At 42.6% G+C, this 20266-nt stretch overlaps 1 protein-coding gene across 2 annotated transcripts in view; it reads left to right on the top strand.

Moving 5' to 3' along the window:
- SIDT1 (SID1 transmembrane family member 1) overlaps positions 1 to 20266 on the top strand; it is a 95497-nt gene that overhangs the window by 62822 nt on the left and 12409 nt on the right. For both annotated transcript variants that reach the window (XM_041750794.1, XM_041750719.1), the window contains exons 11-19: positions 7142 to 7213; positions 8579 to 8724; positions 9593 to 9666; positions 10667 to 10733; positions 12473 to 12546; positions 13753 to 13876; positions 14086 to 14203; positions 16814 to 16950; positions 17601 to 17709. In XM_041750794.1, the coding sequence (XP_041606728.1) occupies positions 7142 to 7213; positions 8579 to 8724; positions 9593 to 9666; positions 10667 to 10733; positions 12473 to 12546; positions 13753 to 13876; positions 14086 to 14203; positions 16814 to 16950; positions 17601 to 17709 (921 nt within the window). The remainder of the gene's footprint in view (positions 1 to 7141; positions 7214 to 8578; positions 8725 to 9592; positions 9667 to 10666; positions 10734 to 12472; positions 12547 to 13752; positions 13877 to 14085; positions 14204 to 16813; positions 16951 to 17600; positions 17710 to 20266) is intronic.

Raw genomic sequence — 20266 nt, 5'->3', positions numbered from 1 at the left:
TCACAAACATTCTCTTTGATAGATAAGCTTAACATTGGTGGCGAATTTTAATAGAGTAGAAAGGCTTCACATATACATTATATACATATTTATATTTGTATTTAAAGTTTATTTAGCTTTCTGAAGAGAGAAGCCCTAAAACCAATGTGCACTGAGGAGGCAGGCCAGCTCTGACACCTGGCCCCTGCTCCCCTGTGCACTATCCAGGTGGAGGGGGACGGTGACATGAGGCCCTGGCCAGCCCCTCCCAGCAGAGAGTTGCAGTAGTTCTCCCACCACTGGTTGAGTTCAAAGACTGGATCTTTTACATTCTGGTTGCCCTTTTAAACCATGGTTTTTGTCTGTGCCCCAAGACAGACAAATCTGCTCCTGGTCCCTCAGTACTATCCCTCCAATTGCAGTTCCCATAGTGCCCTCCATTACTGTGTCTTTGTGTTTCTTGCTATTCTATCTTTAGTTGTGCAAAAGCTGCTCAGTCAGTCCTCAGTTCTTCAGGAGGAATTGCTTTATAAATAGGTGTAGATTCGGTGTGTCTGTGGAGGAGGTGAGCTCAGTGTCTTCCCACATTGCCATCTTGGACTGGAACTCCCTCCTCAACTTTTAAGACTTTGGGGATAGGTAGCCCATTGGCATAAACCGAAATTTTTGGCAGTGAGTTCACATCATTTCTGACTCCCTCTTCAGGTTCCAACTTCCTGAGTCCAGAGAGAGAAGAAGGCAGGACAGTTATAAATATGAAGTCCCTGAAAGATTCCAACATGTGCAAAACGAAGGGAAGTCTTTCTCCTCACGCTGAGCACTTGCCATAAAAAGCCAGCATGCAAGCGTGTTTTATTCAACGTTGGTAAAGTAAGCAGATGGCAAAGGGTTCATGTTCAGAAAAAAAGATGCCTGAACAAGTTTCTTCATTAAGATGAGCTCATTCACAACTTTGTTATGTTTGCTTATTCCCAGCCAGAACATCTTGCTTGGCCTGTCCTGTAAACTGATATTCTGTGTTTAATTCTTTCTAAACACCACAGAGTTAAATATAAATATAACTCCCGTTCCGGGAGCATCAATTATATTTGAAGTTTGGGAGATAATGCTTTGGTTTTTTGCATTCAGTGAAGGCCTTAGGCATTAGAAACATTAGTAGAATACTGTCATCCAGTGTTGGTCAGTCTCATACTTAAATTGTGCCTGTAGACATCCACAGAGGTAAAACATCTTTATATGCTGGCAATGGTGTTGCCCATGACAATCTTGATGCTCTTGTCCATCATGGAACCAACCACTGGTGTTGCAGATGCCTCAGAGTGAGAACAGCAGCTAGCGACTACATCAAAACCACAGCTTGCTCGCTTACAAGCCAGAGCTGAGTACAGAAATCAGTAACACATCCAAGTCTGAACAGACTCACACAGCTGGCTTTTGCTTTTTAATGAGGTTTCACCTAACATAACAGTGATTGTTTTTGTTCACTCGTATGCTTTGATTTTAGCTATTGTGGGGGTTTTTCTCCTGTGTTTACGCCCACAAAAACATTGCTTCCCACAAACCATTTCAACCTCCTACCATACATAACCAAACTCAAGCATTTTCCTATGCGCACTTCTACTTCTCACAGCAGAGGGCTTCTCAGTAACCCCAAAATGCAGAGGGCTTCTCAGTAACCCCAAAATGCCAAAAATTCTGGGTTGATTTTTAGTGTCATTCTTCCCTTACTATTTACACATTTGATATTTTTTAATTATACCTTTATAAGAGGACGTAGGTTAACAGTTAAAAAGAGAGAGCTTAAAACTACAGGCTTAATCTGTATCAAGATGCAGCTTTTTTCCACAGAACTAGAACAAATAATCCTAAGATTTATATGGAACCACAAGAGACCCCGAATAAAAAGTAGTCTTGAAAAAGATGACAAAACTGGAGGTATCAATCCTAGACTTCAAGATATACTACAAAGCTGTAGTAATCAAAATAGTATGGTACTGGCACAAAAATAGACACATAGATCAATGGAACAGGATAGAAAGCCCAGAAATAAGCCCACGCTTTTATAGTCAATTAATCTATTGCAAAGGAGTCAAGAATATACAATGGGAAAAAGACAGTCTCTTCAACAAATGGTGTTGGGAAAACTGGACAACTACGTGCAAAAGAATGAAACCAAAAAAAAAAAAAAAAAAAAAAAAAGAATGAAACCAGACCACTGTCTTATACCATATACAAAAGTAAACTCAAAATACATTAAAGACTAAATGTTAGACCTAAAACCATAAAATTTCTAGAAGAAAACATACGCAGTAATCTCTTTGACATCAGCCTGAGTGACATTAGATATGTCTCCTCAGGGAAGAGAAACAAAAGCAAAAACAAACTATTGGGACTACATCAAAATAAAAAGTTTCTGCATACCGAAGGAAACCATCAACAAAACAACAAAACAAAAAGACAACTTACTGAATGGGAGAAGATATTTGCAAATGATTTATTCAATAAGGGATTATATGCAAAATATATAAAGCATCTATATAATTCAACACCAAAAAACCCCAAATAATCCAATTTTTAAATGGGCAGAAGACATGAACAGACATTTCTCCAATGAAGACATAGAAATGGCCAACAGACACATGAAAAGATGCTCAACATCACTCTTCATCAGGAAAATGCAAATCAAAACCACAATGAGACATCACCTCACCCCTGTCAGAATGGCTAAAATCAAAAAGGCAGGAAATAACAAGTGTTGGTAAGGATTTGGAGAAAAAGGAACACTCATGCACTGTTGGTAGGAATGCACACTGGTGCAGCTATTGTAGAAAACGGTATGGAGGTTTATCAAAAAAATTGAAAAATAGAATTACCATGTAATCCCCAAAGAAAATTAAAACACTAATTCAAAAAGATATATGTACCCCTATGTTTCTTGCAGCATTGTTTATAATAACCAAATCATGGAAGCAGCCCAAGCGTGTGTAGGTAGATGATGAATAAAAAAGATGTGTGCGTGTGTGTATATATATATATATATATATATATATAATAGAATATTACCCAGGGAGCAAATTGAACACCAATAAAAAATAAATTAATTATTAAAAAAATAAAAATAAAATAAAATAAATTCTCCTACTAGAAAAAAAAAAAGAATATTACCCAGGGAGCTCATTCCTTTAAGTGGCCAACTCTTGGTTTCAGCTCAGGTCATGATCTCAGGGTGGTGAGATCGAGCTCTGAGTCCACCTCCATGCTCAGCAGAGAGTCTGCTTCAGGATTTCCTCCCTCTGTCCCTCTCCCCTGCTGTCTCTCTCTCTCTCTCACTCCCCCTCTAAAATAAATAAATCTTTTTTAAAAAAGAAAGAATATTACTCAGCCATGAAAAAAATGAAAAAAAATAAAAAATAAATTAAATAAGTAAATAAATAAATAATAAAAAAAGAATAAAATCTTGCCATTTGCACCAACATAGATGGACCTAGAGGGTATAATGTTAAGTGAAATAAGTCAGTCAGAGAAGACAAGTACCATATGATTTCACTCTTGTGTGGAATTTAAGAAACAAAATGAACAAAGAAAAAAAAAAGATGAATTAAAAAACAGGTTTTAAATACAGAAAATAAACTGCTGGTTGCCAGAGGGGAGGTAGGTGAGGAGACAGGTGAAATGGGTGATGGGGATTAAGAGTACACTTACGATAAGCACGGAGTAAGGTATAGAATTGTCGAATCACGTTGTACACCTGGAACTAATATAACAATGTATGTTAATTATACTTGAATAGAAAGTTTTAAAAAGAGGGAGCTTAAGCTTGAAAGGAGAAAAATAGAAAAGACCACATCACCTGAGATGAGACCACAACACAGTTTCTGTGAGACTCCTCACAGTGAGCTAGACGGAAGGAAGATACTAACATGACCCAACTGAGAATCATCAGCAAGCAGCAGCAGACAACCTAAAAAGCAAATGCTGTGCTTAGATACTTCTTTAAAGTATCAGTTTATTAAAGTGGAGATGCAAATAAGTCTTTTTTTTTTTTTTTTTGCAAATAAGTCTTATATTTCTTGTCTCTTTTGAAAGATATTCTTGGACATTCCATAAAAGTAATACCCTTGCTGCCAGTTGTTCATATTTTGAAGGAAAATCCCTATATTATTTTTCAATTAAGAAGATAACTTCTGGGGGTACCTGGGCGGCTCACTCAGTTACAGGGTCTGCCTTCGGCTCAGGTCATGATGTCTGGGTCCTGGGACAGCCCCACATCAGGTTCCCTGCTCAGCAGGGAGGCTGCTTCTCCTTTCCCTCTGCCCTCCCACCCCCACCCTACTCATGCTCGTGCTCTCTCTCTCTCTGTCTCTCTCTCTCAAATAAATAAATTAAATATTTAAAAAAGAAGAAGTTTTAGGGCACCTTGGTGGCCCAATTAGTTAAACATCTGACTCTTGGTTTCAGCTCAGGTCATGATCTCAGGGTCATGAGATTGAGCCCCATGCTGTGCTCCATGCTGGGCATGGAACTTGCTTAAGATTCTCTCTTCCTTCTGATCCTCCCCTACTCACACTCACACTCTGTCTCTCTCTCTAGAAAAAAAAAAGAAAGAAAGAAAAGAAAAAAGTTTTAACTGAAACCAATACAATGAACCACTCTCTATCTATCTGGAGGACTTGGCAAATTACTCAATCTCTCAATGCCTTCCTTTTGTTATTTTAAAATGATGATAATAGTACCTACCTCATAGGGCCGTTGAAAAATTAAAAGAGTAAATTCTTGTAAAGAACTTAAAAGGGTGTCTGACATACACTGAAGTTTCAGTGAACACTAGCCGGGTATAGTAGTAGTAGTAGCGGTAGTAGTAGTAGTAGTAGCATCAGCAACCACAGCAGTAGTAACAGCAATGGGAACATGAGTTATGGTAGCAGTACTAGTGGTGGTGAGAATAGTAATTGGAACTTGTTATAGTTAGTAGTCACTGCAGCAAAGCTCTGGGCTGGAACTATGGCCAAGTCTGTCCTAGGTCAAAGAGTCAATCAAATCATACACAACATCTCCATCTGACACTAGTATTGCACACACAAAAATATAGTATCTCAAACTTTGAAGTCTGAAAATAACTTACTTCTCTGCCTTGAAGTTGGATGAAAGCAGAGACGGTATCGACACCATGTTACATATTTATGGGTGAGCCCAAGAAAGGCCAAGGAATGTCTGCTTTCTTGAAGTAATAAGAAACATATCGGAGAATCTCCAGGCCTAGGGACGGTGCCAGGGAGTCTGCATTCTGAGGGCCTGGGAAGAACCTTGCCTGCCAGGAATGCTGTGTGAGCCAAAGGCCTTGCTGGGGCCTTCCAGTTGAGCCAACTCTTGGCTAAGCTACCAAAAGGAGAAGGAAATTGAGTCTCCAGAGGCCGTCTTTCATCACCTGGCTAAATATTTTGAACTCGGGATTTATTTCTTTTTCTTCATGAAGAAAGTGAACACACAAAGGGTAAAAAACAGATAAAGCCCACAAATAGGATTGTTTTTTAACGTGTTCACTACCCACCGGTGGGAGGAAGGCTAAGCGCTGGATGAGACGGTTTGGCTGTGACAAATGATGAACTGTTGGAGGCTTTGGTTCCATTTTACGTGTTACGTCCTGGAGCATGAGTGTAATAACGAACTGAATTTTCTATGAAGAAATGGAAATGTATTCACAGTGAGGATGTTATAGAATATCCTCAGTTATGTGTCTTCACTGAACATGTATTTCCCTGCAACAGTATACGAGACCGACCAGTTAACTCACAGTGTGTCTTGCTTGCATGTGCTACAGGCAGTCTCACCTCAGAAGAGAGAGGCCATATCGAACTTCCCACCAGCCTGACAATATCCCAGATCCTTGACAAAGCTCAGGAGGCAGTGAAGAAATATTCTCATGCATCTCCCCAGACGAGTGTGGCTGCTGGAAATACCGTAGCATTAAGTCAGAGTCCGAGAGATGGCCTAGAAACCCTACTTAGTCGTGGTTTCCCCTCTTCTTGTTCAGTCCTGCCTCATCCTCAGAGGCGGACAAAGCCAATGGTAGCATCTCCTCTGATAACCAAGGAGATGGTTGGGAGATATTTTTCTCTGCTGCTGGCGGTGGCCTGGCTCCAGATGCCACCGCCAGACTCAGAGGAATGAGTTCACTCCCGGTGCTGCTACAAGGAGTACCTCAATGGAAAAGTTTGAGGAGCATTATCTTATTCTGCTTCTCTCTCACTGCCAACAAACATTTGGCAACAGATCCAGAAATCTCAAAATATCTCATATTTTTCCATATCCTTAGCTCAGTTGTCATCATTTATTGCTCCAAGGAGTGCAGTAATTTCCTCTCTATCTGGGCTCAGCCTGCCAATAGTCAGGGTATTGCTAAATGCTATTTTAAAAACCCTCAAATTGGGGTACCTTGGTGGCTCAGCGGTTGAGCGTGTCTGCCTTTGGCTCAGGGCGTGATCCTGGGGTCTCGGGATCGAGTCCCGCATCAGGCTCCCCTCATGGGGCCTGCTTCTCCCTCTAACTGTGTCTCTGCCTCTCTCTATGTGTCTCTCATGAATACATAAATAGAATCTTAAAAAAAAAAAAAAGAAATGAAAAAAAGAAAAACCTCCAAATGACCGGGCTTTCATCAGAGAAGTTTATCTCTATGTTTCTGTTCAGTGGCGGCCTTCCTCGAAGTGATTTCAGGACCTGTGCTCCTTTGTTCTTGTGATTCTGCAATCCCATCAGGCAGGAACCAGAAGATGGTTTCTCTGAAAAGTGCCAAAGGAAAAAAAAAGTGCCAAAGAGCAAATACATTAGACGTCTCGGTCACAACTGCTCAACTCTGTCGCTATAGCCAAAGGCAGCCACAGATGTACCCCAATGACTGTGGCTGTGTTCCTATAGAACTTTAGATATGAATACTGAACTCTGAGTTTCATATCATTTTTACTTTGTCATGAAATCTTCTTTCGAAACCATTCTTACTTCAAGGGCTGTACAAAAACAGGTGGCAGACAGGATTTGGCCTGCAGGTCAAGTCTAGCGCGTCTTGTAGTAGAGTAAGAAGAACAATCAGCCTAAAATGTGGCCTGATGCTTCAAACTACCCAGCAAGTGCACATAAAGCATTGCCTCTTTGTGTTTCTTTTTAATAGGCTCTGGAAATACGGCGGTATCACGTCCCATTGCTGCCAGCACCCCTGAAGGAAGCAATTACGGGGCAATAGGTATTTCCTACAATGAGTCCATTCATTGAAGTATTTCCTAACTCTCCAGAGAGTAGGCTACAAAGGGTCCTCCAGCCACTACTGGCTGTGAGAGTGGGCAAGGCAGTCATCGTGTAAGATTGTCCTTGTTTTTCTTTTTGTTTTTTTTTCCTTTTTTTTTTTGTTTTTGTTTTTGTTTTTGTTTTTTTTAATAAGATGCATTGGTTGGGTGATCTGGAAAGCTCCTTCCAGCTCTGTCTCCAGTTCTGTTCTTCTGTGCTAGCCACATGTGAGCACAATGCCCTACCGTGGTTGCCATTGACTCCCAAGGTCCCCATGGGGGTGTCTTCAAACCCAGCCCGAGTCTGGGGCACGAACAATGTGTCAGAGTCGAGGTCAGGGGGCCCGACATCGATTGACGAGCTGTTTCATTCTCAGGTTTCAGTGGAGTAAGGGCGATCAGAAGACTAAGGCTCTGCTGCAGGTGAACATGGCTGTAGCCTGACAGTTGCTCATTTTGGCCAACTTCATAATTGAACCTAGTCATTCACACGACAGCCCCCCGTGTTCATTGTGCGGCCTGAAAGACACAGAATTCCTGTGGGTCTATGAATGGTTCGCTTAAAATGTCAGGGCAGAGGGGCTGGGAGTCCTTATTCCTGCTCTGGTGTGCTGCAACTTGGAGAAGCATGTGGGCTTCGTGCAGGCTACTTATTTCTGGCTCTGCAAGAACTGGGTTTGTTGTGGGCTTTTTTTTTTTTTTTTTTTTTTTTTAACTATCTGAACAGAAGAAATAAAGCGGAAGGTAGGCTCAGCTCATGTGCTTATCAAGCTGCACAAATTCCCATCTGCTCTGGGAAACATTCACGAGAACACAAGATTTCTTCTCCCCGAGAGTGTTGTTCTCATTATGTAATCATAGATACGGCATGTGGGGGATTTCACTGTATTAATACTTGATCCACAAGCAATGTATAGCTGCTGGATATGTGTGTGCTTACACGTATATGCGGTAGATGCTATACATAACTGTGCATGTATATGTTTATATATTTATGTTCATATTTTAAAATATGAAACATGACATATAAGCATAATCTTATTTTTTTTGCATCCAAATACTTAACAGAGCAGATGCCTTTATGTTCTTGATATGTATTTGGCCCTAGACATAGACAATTTAAATATACAAATAGGAGAAGGGGAAAATTAGAAGTCCATTGAGGAGGAATTGAGAGAAAGAACATGTGTTGTGGGTAAGGAGTTCATTTTTACCAACACAACATTTTCAAGAATGAGTCAGCACTGTGCTTTTTGCAGAGAGGAGGAATGGGCTGCATGGGTCTTTCCTAGCTTTGGAAGGCAGATGAGTTTTCTCTGTTTCAGAGGAGTCAAGCTCCAGCCCTGGCAGGCAGGTGTCCTCCTCCGATGGTGGGCACACGTGCCAGTCAGACACAGACAGCTCCGTGGAGGAGAGTGACTTCGACACCATGCCAGACATTGAGAGTGATAAGAACGTCATCCGGACCAAGGTACCCCTGCCTGGCCATACTCTTGACAAGCACTGAAAGTTCAGCAAATACACCTCCAGCAAGCCTCAGTTTCCTTTATTTTATTTTCCTTTCAAGGGAAACCAGACTTCCCTAAGGGCTTTTGAGATCAAACATAACTACAAGCTAAAAGCAATACCCTGCTAATTAGCAGTTCTCTCTGGAGGGAGAAAGTGAGAGCATCAAGGAGAGTAGAGCATTTACTCAGGGTTTTCAGGGCCCGGGGGCACCTGGCTGGCTCAGTCGGAAGAGCATGGGACTCTTGATCCCTTTGTAAGTTCAAGCCCCACGTTGGGGGTAGACATTACCTAAGTAAATAAAACTTGAAAAAACAACAGCAGCAACACCCAGGGTCTGAAGTGGCTGACTGAGGACCATATAGGAGGAAGGGATCCAGCAGATGGAAGAAAAGATTCGCTTAGGGGTATACCCGGGAAAACTCGTTGGTTGTGCACATACCGGGCCTCAGGAGTAAAGCTCGTTTCTTTCCAGCATATATTTATTGTGTTGTATCCAGTAACCAGTTTCACTCCTATCATTCGAGGACCACAGAGTAGACATCTCTGAAAACCGAAAACCAATTCCTGAGATAAAAGAAGCAGTTGAGACCCTGCCCTCCCCCCCCCCATAGGTTTTCCGCATCAGCCAATTCTTACGATTTCAGAGAAAATACTTGGATTTTTATTAAAGTGTCTTGGGGGGAAAAATGGAAAGAAAAGTTTTATTAAATAATTTTAATCCCTAAGTGAGGAATTGGATTGAAATTTTGTAAAGCTTTCCTTTGTATTTTCTGGGGAAAAAAAAAAAAGCCAAGTACAGTCTTGCATTCTTCTTTTATTTGGTATCCTAGATGTTCCTTTACCTGTCAGATCTGTCCAGGAAGGACCGGAGAATTGTCAGCAAAAAATATAAGATTTATTTTTGGTGAGTAGATGACTACTAGGACCATGGTTCCTTTAAGTAAAATGAGAGTTTTCTGAGTAAAAGCCACAATCACTTATGGCACCAGTTTCCGTTTAATAATTCATGTCACGTTCTATAAGAAAAACAAAAATGAACTACAAAAGGCAGCCATCCCTAAATTAAATACATATGAAGTAAAAATGAGAATGGTAGTAAAATCCCATATGCTTAGGTAGCACACCAAATCCATTTCCAGAAAGACAACATAGCAATAACGCATCACTACTTTCCATGAGACACACTAAACTGGAGACTTTATGTTCTTTTTTTTTTTTTTTTTTTTGAGCCTTTATATTCTTAATATGTTAATATTCCATCTTCTCACCCGGCCTTGCTCTTAGAAGAGCCGGTGATTTCAGGGACTAAGGGTCTACAGCATCTCAGAGGAGCTGGAAACCACCCTGAGAGGAGAGGATACCCCAGCCAGGGATAAATAGACTTGTGGTGGTCAAGCACCCAGAGGTAGCCTCTCTCCAAGCTGAGGTGCTGATCTGCCTGGCAGGAGGCCCCCCTCCCCTCAAGCTCACGCCCTTCCTTTCCTCTGGAAGGATTCCCTTTTACTTGGATACGAATATTTGAGGCAAGCAAGAGCCTGGGGGGCCCCATGGAATTTCAGAGTGGGACCATCGTTTTGGAACTAAGAGGTCTCTAAGAGAGCCACACTCCTTCATGTGATCCATCTCCCATTACTTACACTCTGATCACTTTTAATCAGACAATATCCTAAAGCAATGGACCTCATCCATAATTTGAGTAAAGCAGAAGCAAGTGTTATTTTTAGGTTTACTAATGATTGCAGTAGTAGGATGCTGGAGAGACAGGAACTGTGTAATCAGTCTCTAATTACTTTTACAAATTAACTAAAGAGTTATGGGGTAGAAGGATTCTTTTTTTAAAAGTTGAGCCAAGATTCCATTGTTAATTTGGAAATAACTATTTCCGGTTGTTTCTGCCTGCTTAGGAACATCATCACCATCGCTGTGTTTTATGCACTGCCTGTGATCCAGCTGGTCATCACCTACCAGACAGTAAGTGCTGCCCAAAATCCTAGAACCCCAGCTTTCATACTGCAGGGAGAGATCTTTGCTATGATGTACAGAGAAAGGTATATATAACTTGAGCTCAGTCCGGTATTAATTTCCCATTTCAGTTCCTGTTGGACTTCTCCTTTGCTTCATTTTTGACGGACCTTTTTTTTTTAAGATTTTATTTATTTATTCATGAGAGACACAGAGAGGGAGAGGCAGAGACATAGGCAGAGGGAGAAGCAGGATCCCCTTAGGAATCCTGTTGCGAGACTCAATCCTAGCACCCTGGGATCACATCCCAAGACAAAAGCAGACGCTCAACCACTGAGCCACCCAGGTGCCCCTTTGATGGACCTTTAAACCTAGTTCCCAATTGTTTTATCACAGAAGGGCCTGGGACCTCTTGTATCATTCTATCTCAATTTGAAGTTATTACCTTAGGCTTATTCAGTCATAATATCTATCTAATCTAATATAATATCTATAATATCTATCTATCTAATCAGTCTAATATCTATCTATTAGATAATATCTATCTAATATATCTGTTATTTGCCAGGCTGAACTTCTGATTATCAAGGGGTAATTAATAGAATAAATAAAGTTCCAGACCAAAACAAAGAAACCTAGTGTCTAATTTAGCCTGTACCTCTATTGACGGTAAATATTTTTTTTTAAACTAAAAACAACTTTACAAAACTAATAAGATATTAAAATTAAGAAAATATAAAATAAGAACGAAAATAGGGCCACCTGGGTGGCTCAGCTGTTGAGCATCTACTTTAGGCTCAGGTCGTGATTCCGGGTCTAGGGACTGAGTCCGGCATCGGGCCCACGGGGAGCCTGCTTCTCCCTCTGCCTGTGTCTCTGCCTCTCTGTGTCTCTCATGAGTAAATAAATAAAATCTTCTAAAAAAGAACAAAAATAAAGTAAAAACAAATGAACTGAGATAATTAAAGCAGCCTGAGAATCCTCATTGCTCCTTCAGAGAACCCTAGGGTCTAGATCACATAATGACCTTCTCTAGCATTTATTACATACAGAAAGCCTACTTTAAAAGCATGAGGGTGACGGTGTTTCTAATGCAGTGACTCTCAAACTACTGTGCATCAAAATCACCTGGGGAGCTTTTAAATCCCAGTGTCCAGGCTGTATCCTATACCAAATTAGATCCAAGTTTCTGAGAGTAGAACCAGGCATCAGTATTAATTAAACCCCCAGCAATTCTAATGTACAGCCAAGTTTGAAGGCCAATGGTCTTATGGCACCATTTAGCCAATATTTAGCCAATTCCATACTTATTATGCAATGAGAATAAGGACTTTTATAAGGTTTGGGCACACTGCTTATAATCCCAATATTCTCTGAGTACCTCAGGGCCCTGTCAGAAGATAGAGCTGTGCTATGGTCTAGGAAGGTTCTTAATGATAGAGATGGCAATAAATATGGAAAACCGAACACTTACTTCTTCAGGTCTCCTTGTCCTGTGGTTATCACTTCCACACACAGAATGGGACAGCTCCATACCCTCCCAAATGCATCTAGAAAATAGAACATATCATGACAGTTCTGATAAGCCTGTGCTATATGAAGGTGGCAGACAATGACCCGTCCCTGCTGAGAAGGAACACTGGTTATGTGGGAAATCAATGTGTGCAGTGCCTGTCTTTTGTGATTTCAGGCTGAGCTCAGCAGATGGAGAAACTCTGCATCTCCTCTTCTCACTCTTGATTTTGCAGGTGGCGAATGTCACTGGCAATCAGGATATCTGCTACTACAACTTCCTCTGTGCTCACCCCTTGGGTGTCCTGAGGTGAGCCCGGTCCTCTGGCTGCCCAGGAGGCATTTAGAGATTCCTTTCTGTGAGATGCGATGTCTGTTTTTAAAAATACTAAAGACAGCCATGGAAAACTACCCCAGTCAAGGGTAAAGAGGGATGAAATCAAGAAGTTTTGAGACCAGATATGCGCCTCTCATTCCTATATAGGGGCCTCACGAAACATTCCTAAGAGTAACCAGCTGAGAAGAGGGCAGGGTTGTTTTTTAAAATATCAGGTCCTAGGGGATCCCTGGGTGGCTCAGCGGTTTGGAGCCTGCCTTTGGCCCAGGGTGTGATCCTGGAATCCTGGGATCGGGTCCCACGTCGGGTCCCCCACATGGAGCCTGCTTCTCCCTCTGCCTGTGTCTCTGCCTCTCTCTCTGTGTCTCTTGTGAATAAATAAATAAATTCTTTTAAAAAAAATAAAATAAAATATCAGGTCCTAGCTGTGATAACACTCTTCCATGGGCATGAGATGCTCATATGTTAAGCCACTAAACAACCCCATTAAATAAATAGCATTATCCTTACTCCCATTTTCAGATGAAGATGCTAAGGCATAGAAAGGAAGGACTTTTGGCAAGTCCCTCCACTGTTAGTGATGTCAGGACCAGAACCTGGCCTGCTGCCTCCAAGGCCATGCTCTACCCACCAGAACATGGAAAAATGGAAAGAGCATTCACCTGGCAGTTGGAAGCCAGGCTCCTTGTTCCAGAATTAAACCAGCCTCAGTTTCCTGAAATAAAGCAGCTGGCTATGACCACCTGACACTTCACAGTTACAAAGCTGAATATCAACACACATAGCATGGGTCCGTCTATGAGGGTCCGTCTATGAGAATTCCCTGTCACAGTGTAGCTGAAACTCTTGGCCAAACTGCCCATCTTTGGAGCAACTGTTTCCCAGGATTCATTTCATGCCAGAGCCATCGGGATAAGAGAGGATTGAGTAAGTGTTAGGGAAGCCAGTCAGGCATCTCAGAGAAGAAACAGACACATTATCACAGGCTAGGCATCCTAAAATAAAGGAGTAAGGTTAAAGATGATCTCTGATGACTTACCAGTCCTTAAGTCTGATGAAAAGGCTGGGCTGGGCAGAAAACATGGAATGATTAGAGTACTCATTCGTACATTCATTCATTCCTTCTCTGAATCTCTGGGATCGCCTGGCCACTCTCATGGTTTCCCTCTCATCCCACAGTGCCTTCAACAACATTCTCAGTAACCTGGGCCACGTGCTCCTGGGTTTCCTTTTCCTGCTAATAGTCTTGCGCCGGGACATTCTCCATCGCAGAGCCCTGGAAGCCAAGGACATCTTTGCCATGGTGAGGAGTGGGCGGGTAAATCAGACATGGATGCTGGGAAGGGTCATGGTTCCAAACAGTATCTGCCAAGGGGAGGGACATGTGGCTTGATGGTGTGGTGTTGGATTGTGTGTAATGAACAACAGGAGGCCAGAAGCTTGGGTTTCCAGATTCTATGGCTCTATCACCAATTGGTGTCTCTCCACTGACCACACTTTCTCCGCTTTCAGGAGTATGGGATTCCTAAACACTTTGGTGTTTTCTATGCAATGGGCATCGCATTGATGATGGAAGGAGTGCTCAGTGCTTGTTACCATGTCTGCCCTAATTACTCCAACTTCCAATTCGGTAATTAGAATTTTCATCAATCACACAGATTTGAGTTATAGGAGTCTTGTCCTGGGACCCTCCCCAAATGCATGCAAGAGTTAAATGATATGTGAGCTAAATGTTATGTGAACTAAAGTGATTTGAGGGCACCTCCTAACAGGGCCTAGTTTCCACATGTTGTACCATCTTTTCTCTCTGACCACCTTTCAGACTAGAAAAGCCTCAACATTGAATGATGATCCCATGGTTAGATCTGCAGGTGGGCATTGGGCTAAGTGTTAGGCAGCAAGGCAGATAATGTCCACCAACAGACATCTGGTAAGTTCCCTTAGTATAATTTGGCCTAACTTAGCAACTAGACTGCTTTGGGTTGAAAATAATAGAAAGCCTGGTCCAACTGGGCCAAATAATAAGGACAGTTATCGGCTTGCCTTCTGAAAATACAAAGGTATAAAAAGCTTGCAGCTGACTTAATAGATGGCTCTGGGTCCAGTTCTCTGTGATCCCTAGTGTTGTCCTCAGCCTTTAGGCTGATGTTTATCCTCAGGCTTTTAGGAAACTCATGATGGCAAAAGTAGCTACAGCAGGTCCTGGCTTCCTGTCTCTACTTCATGATGTTTGGTGGCTGCAGCAAGCTGGTTTCCAGGAGCCTTCATTTAAGAGCAAAGAAAGTTCTTTGTCAACCCCCCCCCCCATAATATAATTCCACACCTCAGTAGTTACAATAGTCCTGAGCCCATTCCAGAATTATTCCCTAGATGCTGGTTGGCTCAAGCTTGGGTTGGCAATCATGGCAGCAAAAGAGGGGGATTACCTTTAGACCAATGAGACCCATTCATGGAACCAGGGGTTGGAATTAGCTTTGCTTAAACAAATAGGCTGGAAAGGCATGCATTTCTGAATTGAAAATGGGGCTAAGATATTTGAGTTAGTACTGATCCGCGGTCAGGGAGGAGGGAGGGAAGAGCTGATGCTGGTAGTAGGCAATTAACAGTGACCTCCACACGCGAGGATACAAATTTTGGAAACAGTCATTTTTATATTTGTGCTCCAACCTCTGTCCGTGAACCCAGAACATCACAGAAATTCTCTGTCAGGTTTAATTTTTGTTAAATTAGAAACATTTTTAATAGAAAAAATTACAGAGAACAGTATGAGTCACCCTGCCGAACAAATGCCAACATTTTTAAAATATTTGCCTTAAATCTACCTTTTAAGAAATAAAATGCTGTGATAAAGGTGAGGTTCTTTGAACTGCTTTCCAAACTTATTCCCCTGCCTCCTTCCCCAGAGGCAACAGCTATAACAAATTTGATATTTGTTTGTTTTTATAATTTTACTACATTTGTAGTGAGTTGATATTTACTTATCACACTATGTTCTGTAACTTTTTTTTCAGCCATCATGTTCTCAAGATTTATCAATATTGAATCGAGGACATACAGTTCACTCATTTTTAAGCATTGTCATCTTCTATAATAAAAATATGAGACTACATTTATCAGTCCCTCTATCAAACACTATTCAGATGTTTCTAGGATGTTGCTGCTGCAGACACTGCTGCAGTGAACACCCTTACATACTTCTCTTTGCGCCCACGTGAGAGGGGTTCCCTGGGACACCTAGAAGTAGAATTTTGGAGTTGCCTGGCTTATGCATCTCCCATTTGACCAAAAACATCCAGATTTCTACATATTATTAATTCCCACTCCTGCTAATTGCCTGAGAGTTCCCATTTCCCTACATCATCACTAAGGTGTTATTGTCATTCAAATGTTTTGCTACATTCTTGAGTAATACGGGACATTGCCTGGTTGTTTTATTTTTTATTTTATTTTTTGGTAAATTTATTTTTTATTGGCGTTCAATTTGCCAACATATAGAATAACTAACACCCAGTGCTCATCCCATCAAGTGCCCCCCTCAGTGCCCGTCACCAAGTCACCCCCACCCCCCGCCCACCTCCCTTCCCCCACCCCTAGTTCGTTTCCCAGAGTTTGGAGTCTCCCTTTCTGATATTTCCCACTCATTTTTTCTCCTTTACCCTTTATTCCCTGTCACTATGTTTTATATTCCCCAAATGAATGAGACCATATAATGTTTGTCCTTCTCCAATTGACTTATTTCACTCTGCCTGGTTGTTTTAATTAGCATTTCCATACCTCTCATGCAGCTAAGCCACATTTAGTTTCCAGCTGTTTTCCATCCCTAGGCTATAAAGCTATAGATGAGCAGCAATCAGTGTGGTTATATTTCAGGATGCTAATAAGACCCTTCCACACTCACCTAGGATTCTTTTGATTGTCACAGTGCCCTAACTGTCACCAGTATGGGCTCCTGTTATAGCTGCTTAACACCAGCATTTAAACCCAAATTCCCCTGCGAGTGGGGATAGTTATTTATCAAGTCATCAGATGCTTTTCTTCTATGAGCTAGGAGCAGCCTTGGAGGGATTTAGAAGTGTGTACATGTGGGGTGTGGGATGTGCCTGCAGAGCCTGCCATGGTGGAGGTCTCCACACTGAGGGCAGCAACTACTCCAGGGCCTGAAGGCAGGGGGTTCCCAGGCCAAAGAGAAACTGTGGCCTACCGGATCCTGACTGTTTCGGCTCCTCCTGTGTGCCCTCAGACACCTCCTTCATGTACATGATCGCGGGCCTGTGCATGCTGAAGCTCTACCAAACCCGTCACCCTGACATCAATGCCAGCGCCTACTCGGCCTACGCCTCCTTCGCAGTGGTCATCACACTCACCGTCCTCGGAGTGGTGCGTCCCTCCCCACGGCCCCCAGCCCGGCTCTCCAAACGTGCCCCCTGGGGAGGTTTTTTGTTGTTTGTTTGTTTGTTTGTTGGACCTCATGGGAACAGTTTTGAATTGATCACAATCCTTGGTTCCTGATACCAGGGCCATCGTGGGTCGATTCATGGTATTTTATTGGCTTAATTAGCTAGTCATCTCTAATAATGTTCTAGGCACCTGTAAAACTACCCCTGGAGAGTTTCACTGTCAAGCTAGGACCTGACTGCCATGGGATTGGCATAGAGATGTACAAGCTAATGCAAAAGAGAGAGAAGAGAGAGAAGAGACATTTAGTAGACACTACTTGCTAAATCTGCAGGGACACACGTCGGTTGTGTGCAGTTATTTGAAGAGTGTTAGCCCCCAGCCCCAGACCTGTTGCCCCTTCCCTGTTGTTGTCCAGTGCCTTCCCCGTTCCTTCCCTCTCCCATCTTCATTTGGCCAGGTAGCCATTCGTTTTTGTGCAGTGGGATCCCTGTGAGCTCACAAAAGTTGGGGGGAACCCGAATGCATGCACAGCTTGGTTTTTGACTCTATGCATACATAGAGACGGAATGATTTTCATCAGTTAGGTGGGAAAAAAACCAGATAAAGGTATCTTCCATCTTCACCCCTAGGTGTTTGGAAAAAATGACCTGTGGTTCTGGGTCATCTTCTCTGCAATTCATATCCTGGCGTCTCTGGCCCTCAGCACCCAGATCTACTACATGGGTCGTTTCAAGATAGGTGAGTCACCTGTTACTTTATACTAAACACACTGATGAACTTACCCCGAGGAAGCATTGTCTTTGCTTACCCTAAACGGAAGTGTTGCTGGTCAACATGAATACGTGCTCTGAGTCTCCTGTAGAGGATACAATGAGCTATTTATTGCCACTAATTCTCTTTTCAACCAGGAAGCTAAGTTTGCCATACCTCAGACTGAGGCAGACCTCCAGCTCCAAATCCCGGTGCCTTATACCTAGCAGAACTTTGAAAGTGTGTTTGAGGAATGGTGTCAGTCATCACGCCACTCGTTCCACCTACAGAAAGAGTTTTCAGTTTGTAGCATCTGAAGGGAGCATTTCTCTGAGCAGGCTAAGCGGTTGTCAAGAATGAACTGTATATTGTTCCCCAAATCTGAGACTGGAATGTTTTGAGACTTATCCATCTTAACAGGCAGGATACCTGCTGAACTCCTTCCAACCCCCAGCAATGTGAACATATCACATCGGAGCACTGAGTGCTCCATGGAATTCAGCTTCTGATCTGCTGCTGCCAGTTGTTACATGTGCGAACAGATTTGAGTCGTTTTAGAGCATTTAAATTTCCCCAGTCCTTTTAAGAGCCAGGCAGTCAGACTTAAATATTCTTTTGTGTATTTCAAGAAAAATAATTATATACAAACATAGGCCCATCCCTAATATTTGCAGAGTCCAAAGCAAGATTGTAAATAAAAACCCACATATTGTGTGTATAAAAATTTTAAAGTTGTAAAGCAGACTAAAAGAAACTCTTAAATACATAGAAGGAAGAGAGGGAGGGAGGGAAGAAAGGAGGAAGCAAGGACGACCACAAACTGATAAATAAAATATGCTTCATTATAACCTGGAAGGTCCAGGTTCAAATTTAAAATTGCCAGTTCCTCAGAAGAACACTCCAGAACACAGATGTATAGGAGAGCTGGTCCTCAGCCCCTGACCCTCTTTTCTTTCCACTCTGGCTCTGTCCTGCATCTTAAGGGGTCTCACAGGTATGTACATGAACATTCTTGCCCAACATTCAGTTGGCCATTCCTTGCCCATAGAGATGTCCACTCTAGCAGTGCCATCTGCCCTCAGGAAGGTAGACTGAGGAAGGGGCTCTGCAGGCTCTGTGAGCAGACTCCAGTCCATCTGGGCAGGGAACTCTGGGGTCTGGGAATTCAGAATGTGGCCCAGAAGGAGAAGGAGTAGTTCCCTCACCCGGCAGACTCCTTACTCACTGGGGAGTAAGGGCCTTTAAAATATGGCCAGGTCTAAGTATGATTTTACATAAACAAGTAGCTTTAAGATCAGAAAACTGAATAAAACAATTTCTTATTTGGGCAGTTTAGCTTTCCCCTTGGGCACAGTCAGTAGATTTGTCCTTGGCATTAACACAGCCCATGCATCTTCAAGTTGCCCATTGGAAGCATTAACTGGTTGTGTAGAGCATTTGGTGTGGTGCTCTGGTCATGCCCCAACCCCCAGACTCAAAGGTGAGTGAAGTCATCATACAACGTCAACTTGAAGGGGCACCTGGGTGGCTCAGTGGTTGAGCATCTGCCTTCAGCTCAGCTACCCTGGGATCCTGGGGTCCTGGGATCAAGTCCTGCATCGGGCTTCCAATGGGGAGCCTGCTTCTCCCTCTGCCTATGTCTCTGCCTCTCTTTCTGTCTCTCATGAATAAATAAATAAAATATTTAAACACAAAAAACGTCAGCCTTGAAAAGGAAAATAATTTGAAGCACAGTTGTTCTGGCTGTTGCCAGGTTCTCCCAGAGTTAGAAAAATAAACTTGAATATAGATATGTGTAACAGCGGTGACCGTTAATTATACATAAAGGAGCTCTTAGTATATTTATACAACTTTTGCCCCATACAATTTTGCCATACTGGATTAGTTTACTTTCTTAAAAAGGAAAAATGTAATGTATTCTATTAGGACCATGTAATAGTCTGGAGGGGTGGTTTCAACAGGAAAAAGATGTCACACACGAAGATGGAGGATTTAGTCACAGAGGGACCATTCATAGGGCAAGGTCAGGGTAGAGGAGCATGAAAGTGGTAGCTGGCAACCTGGGGTCAGGAGCAGAGAAGCTTTCTATCCATTAGCCCAAAGGACAGAGAGGGAGTGGTGACCAAAACGTGGAAGGAGAGGCAGTCACTCTGAAAGGAGCAGTGACCTTTAGTTGACAGACACGGGGAGTCTGAGGCAACCTCCCAGGGAGGTCACCAGGTGGATAAGTACTCCGAGCTCACTCTCCTTTCTGTGCCCTTCCAGTCCCCTGCTGTGGTTTCCCATTGTCCAAATCCCTGGAGAGTGAGCAGATCCACTCACTCGGCCTCCCGGGGGCATGGTACAGGACAGAGATGTGGCAAGGAGAAATGGAAGACAGCCAGCGCATAGCATAACCGAGTATTTTCAATTTCTTTACCCAGGGTCTTCCCCAAGTGGTCACAGATTTGCCAGCATCAAAAGGAAAATGTGCTGTTCTATGGTGACAATGATCACATCTAAATTTAGTCCAAAGGCAGGAAGTTGGGTTAGTGGACAGTGGCTC

This window comes from Vulpes lagopus, chromosome 1 (assembly GCF_018345385.1).
Source record: "Vulpes lagopus strain Blue_001 chromosome 1, ASM1834538v1, whole genome shotgun sequence".
NCBI classification, from domain to species: Eukaryota; Metazoa; Chordata; class Mammalia; order Carnivora; family Canidae; genus Vulpes; species Vulpes lagopus.
The sequence above is the reverse complement of the archived record's forward strand: the minus strand, read 5'-3'. Positions and strand labels throughout refer to the sequence as shown.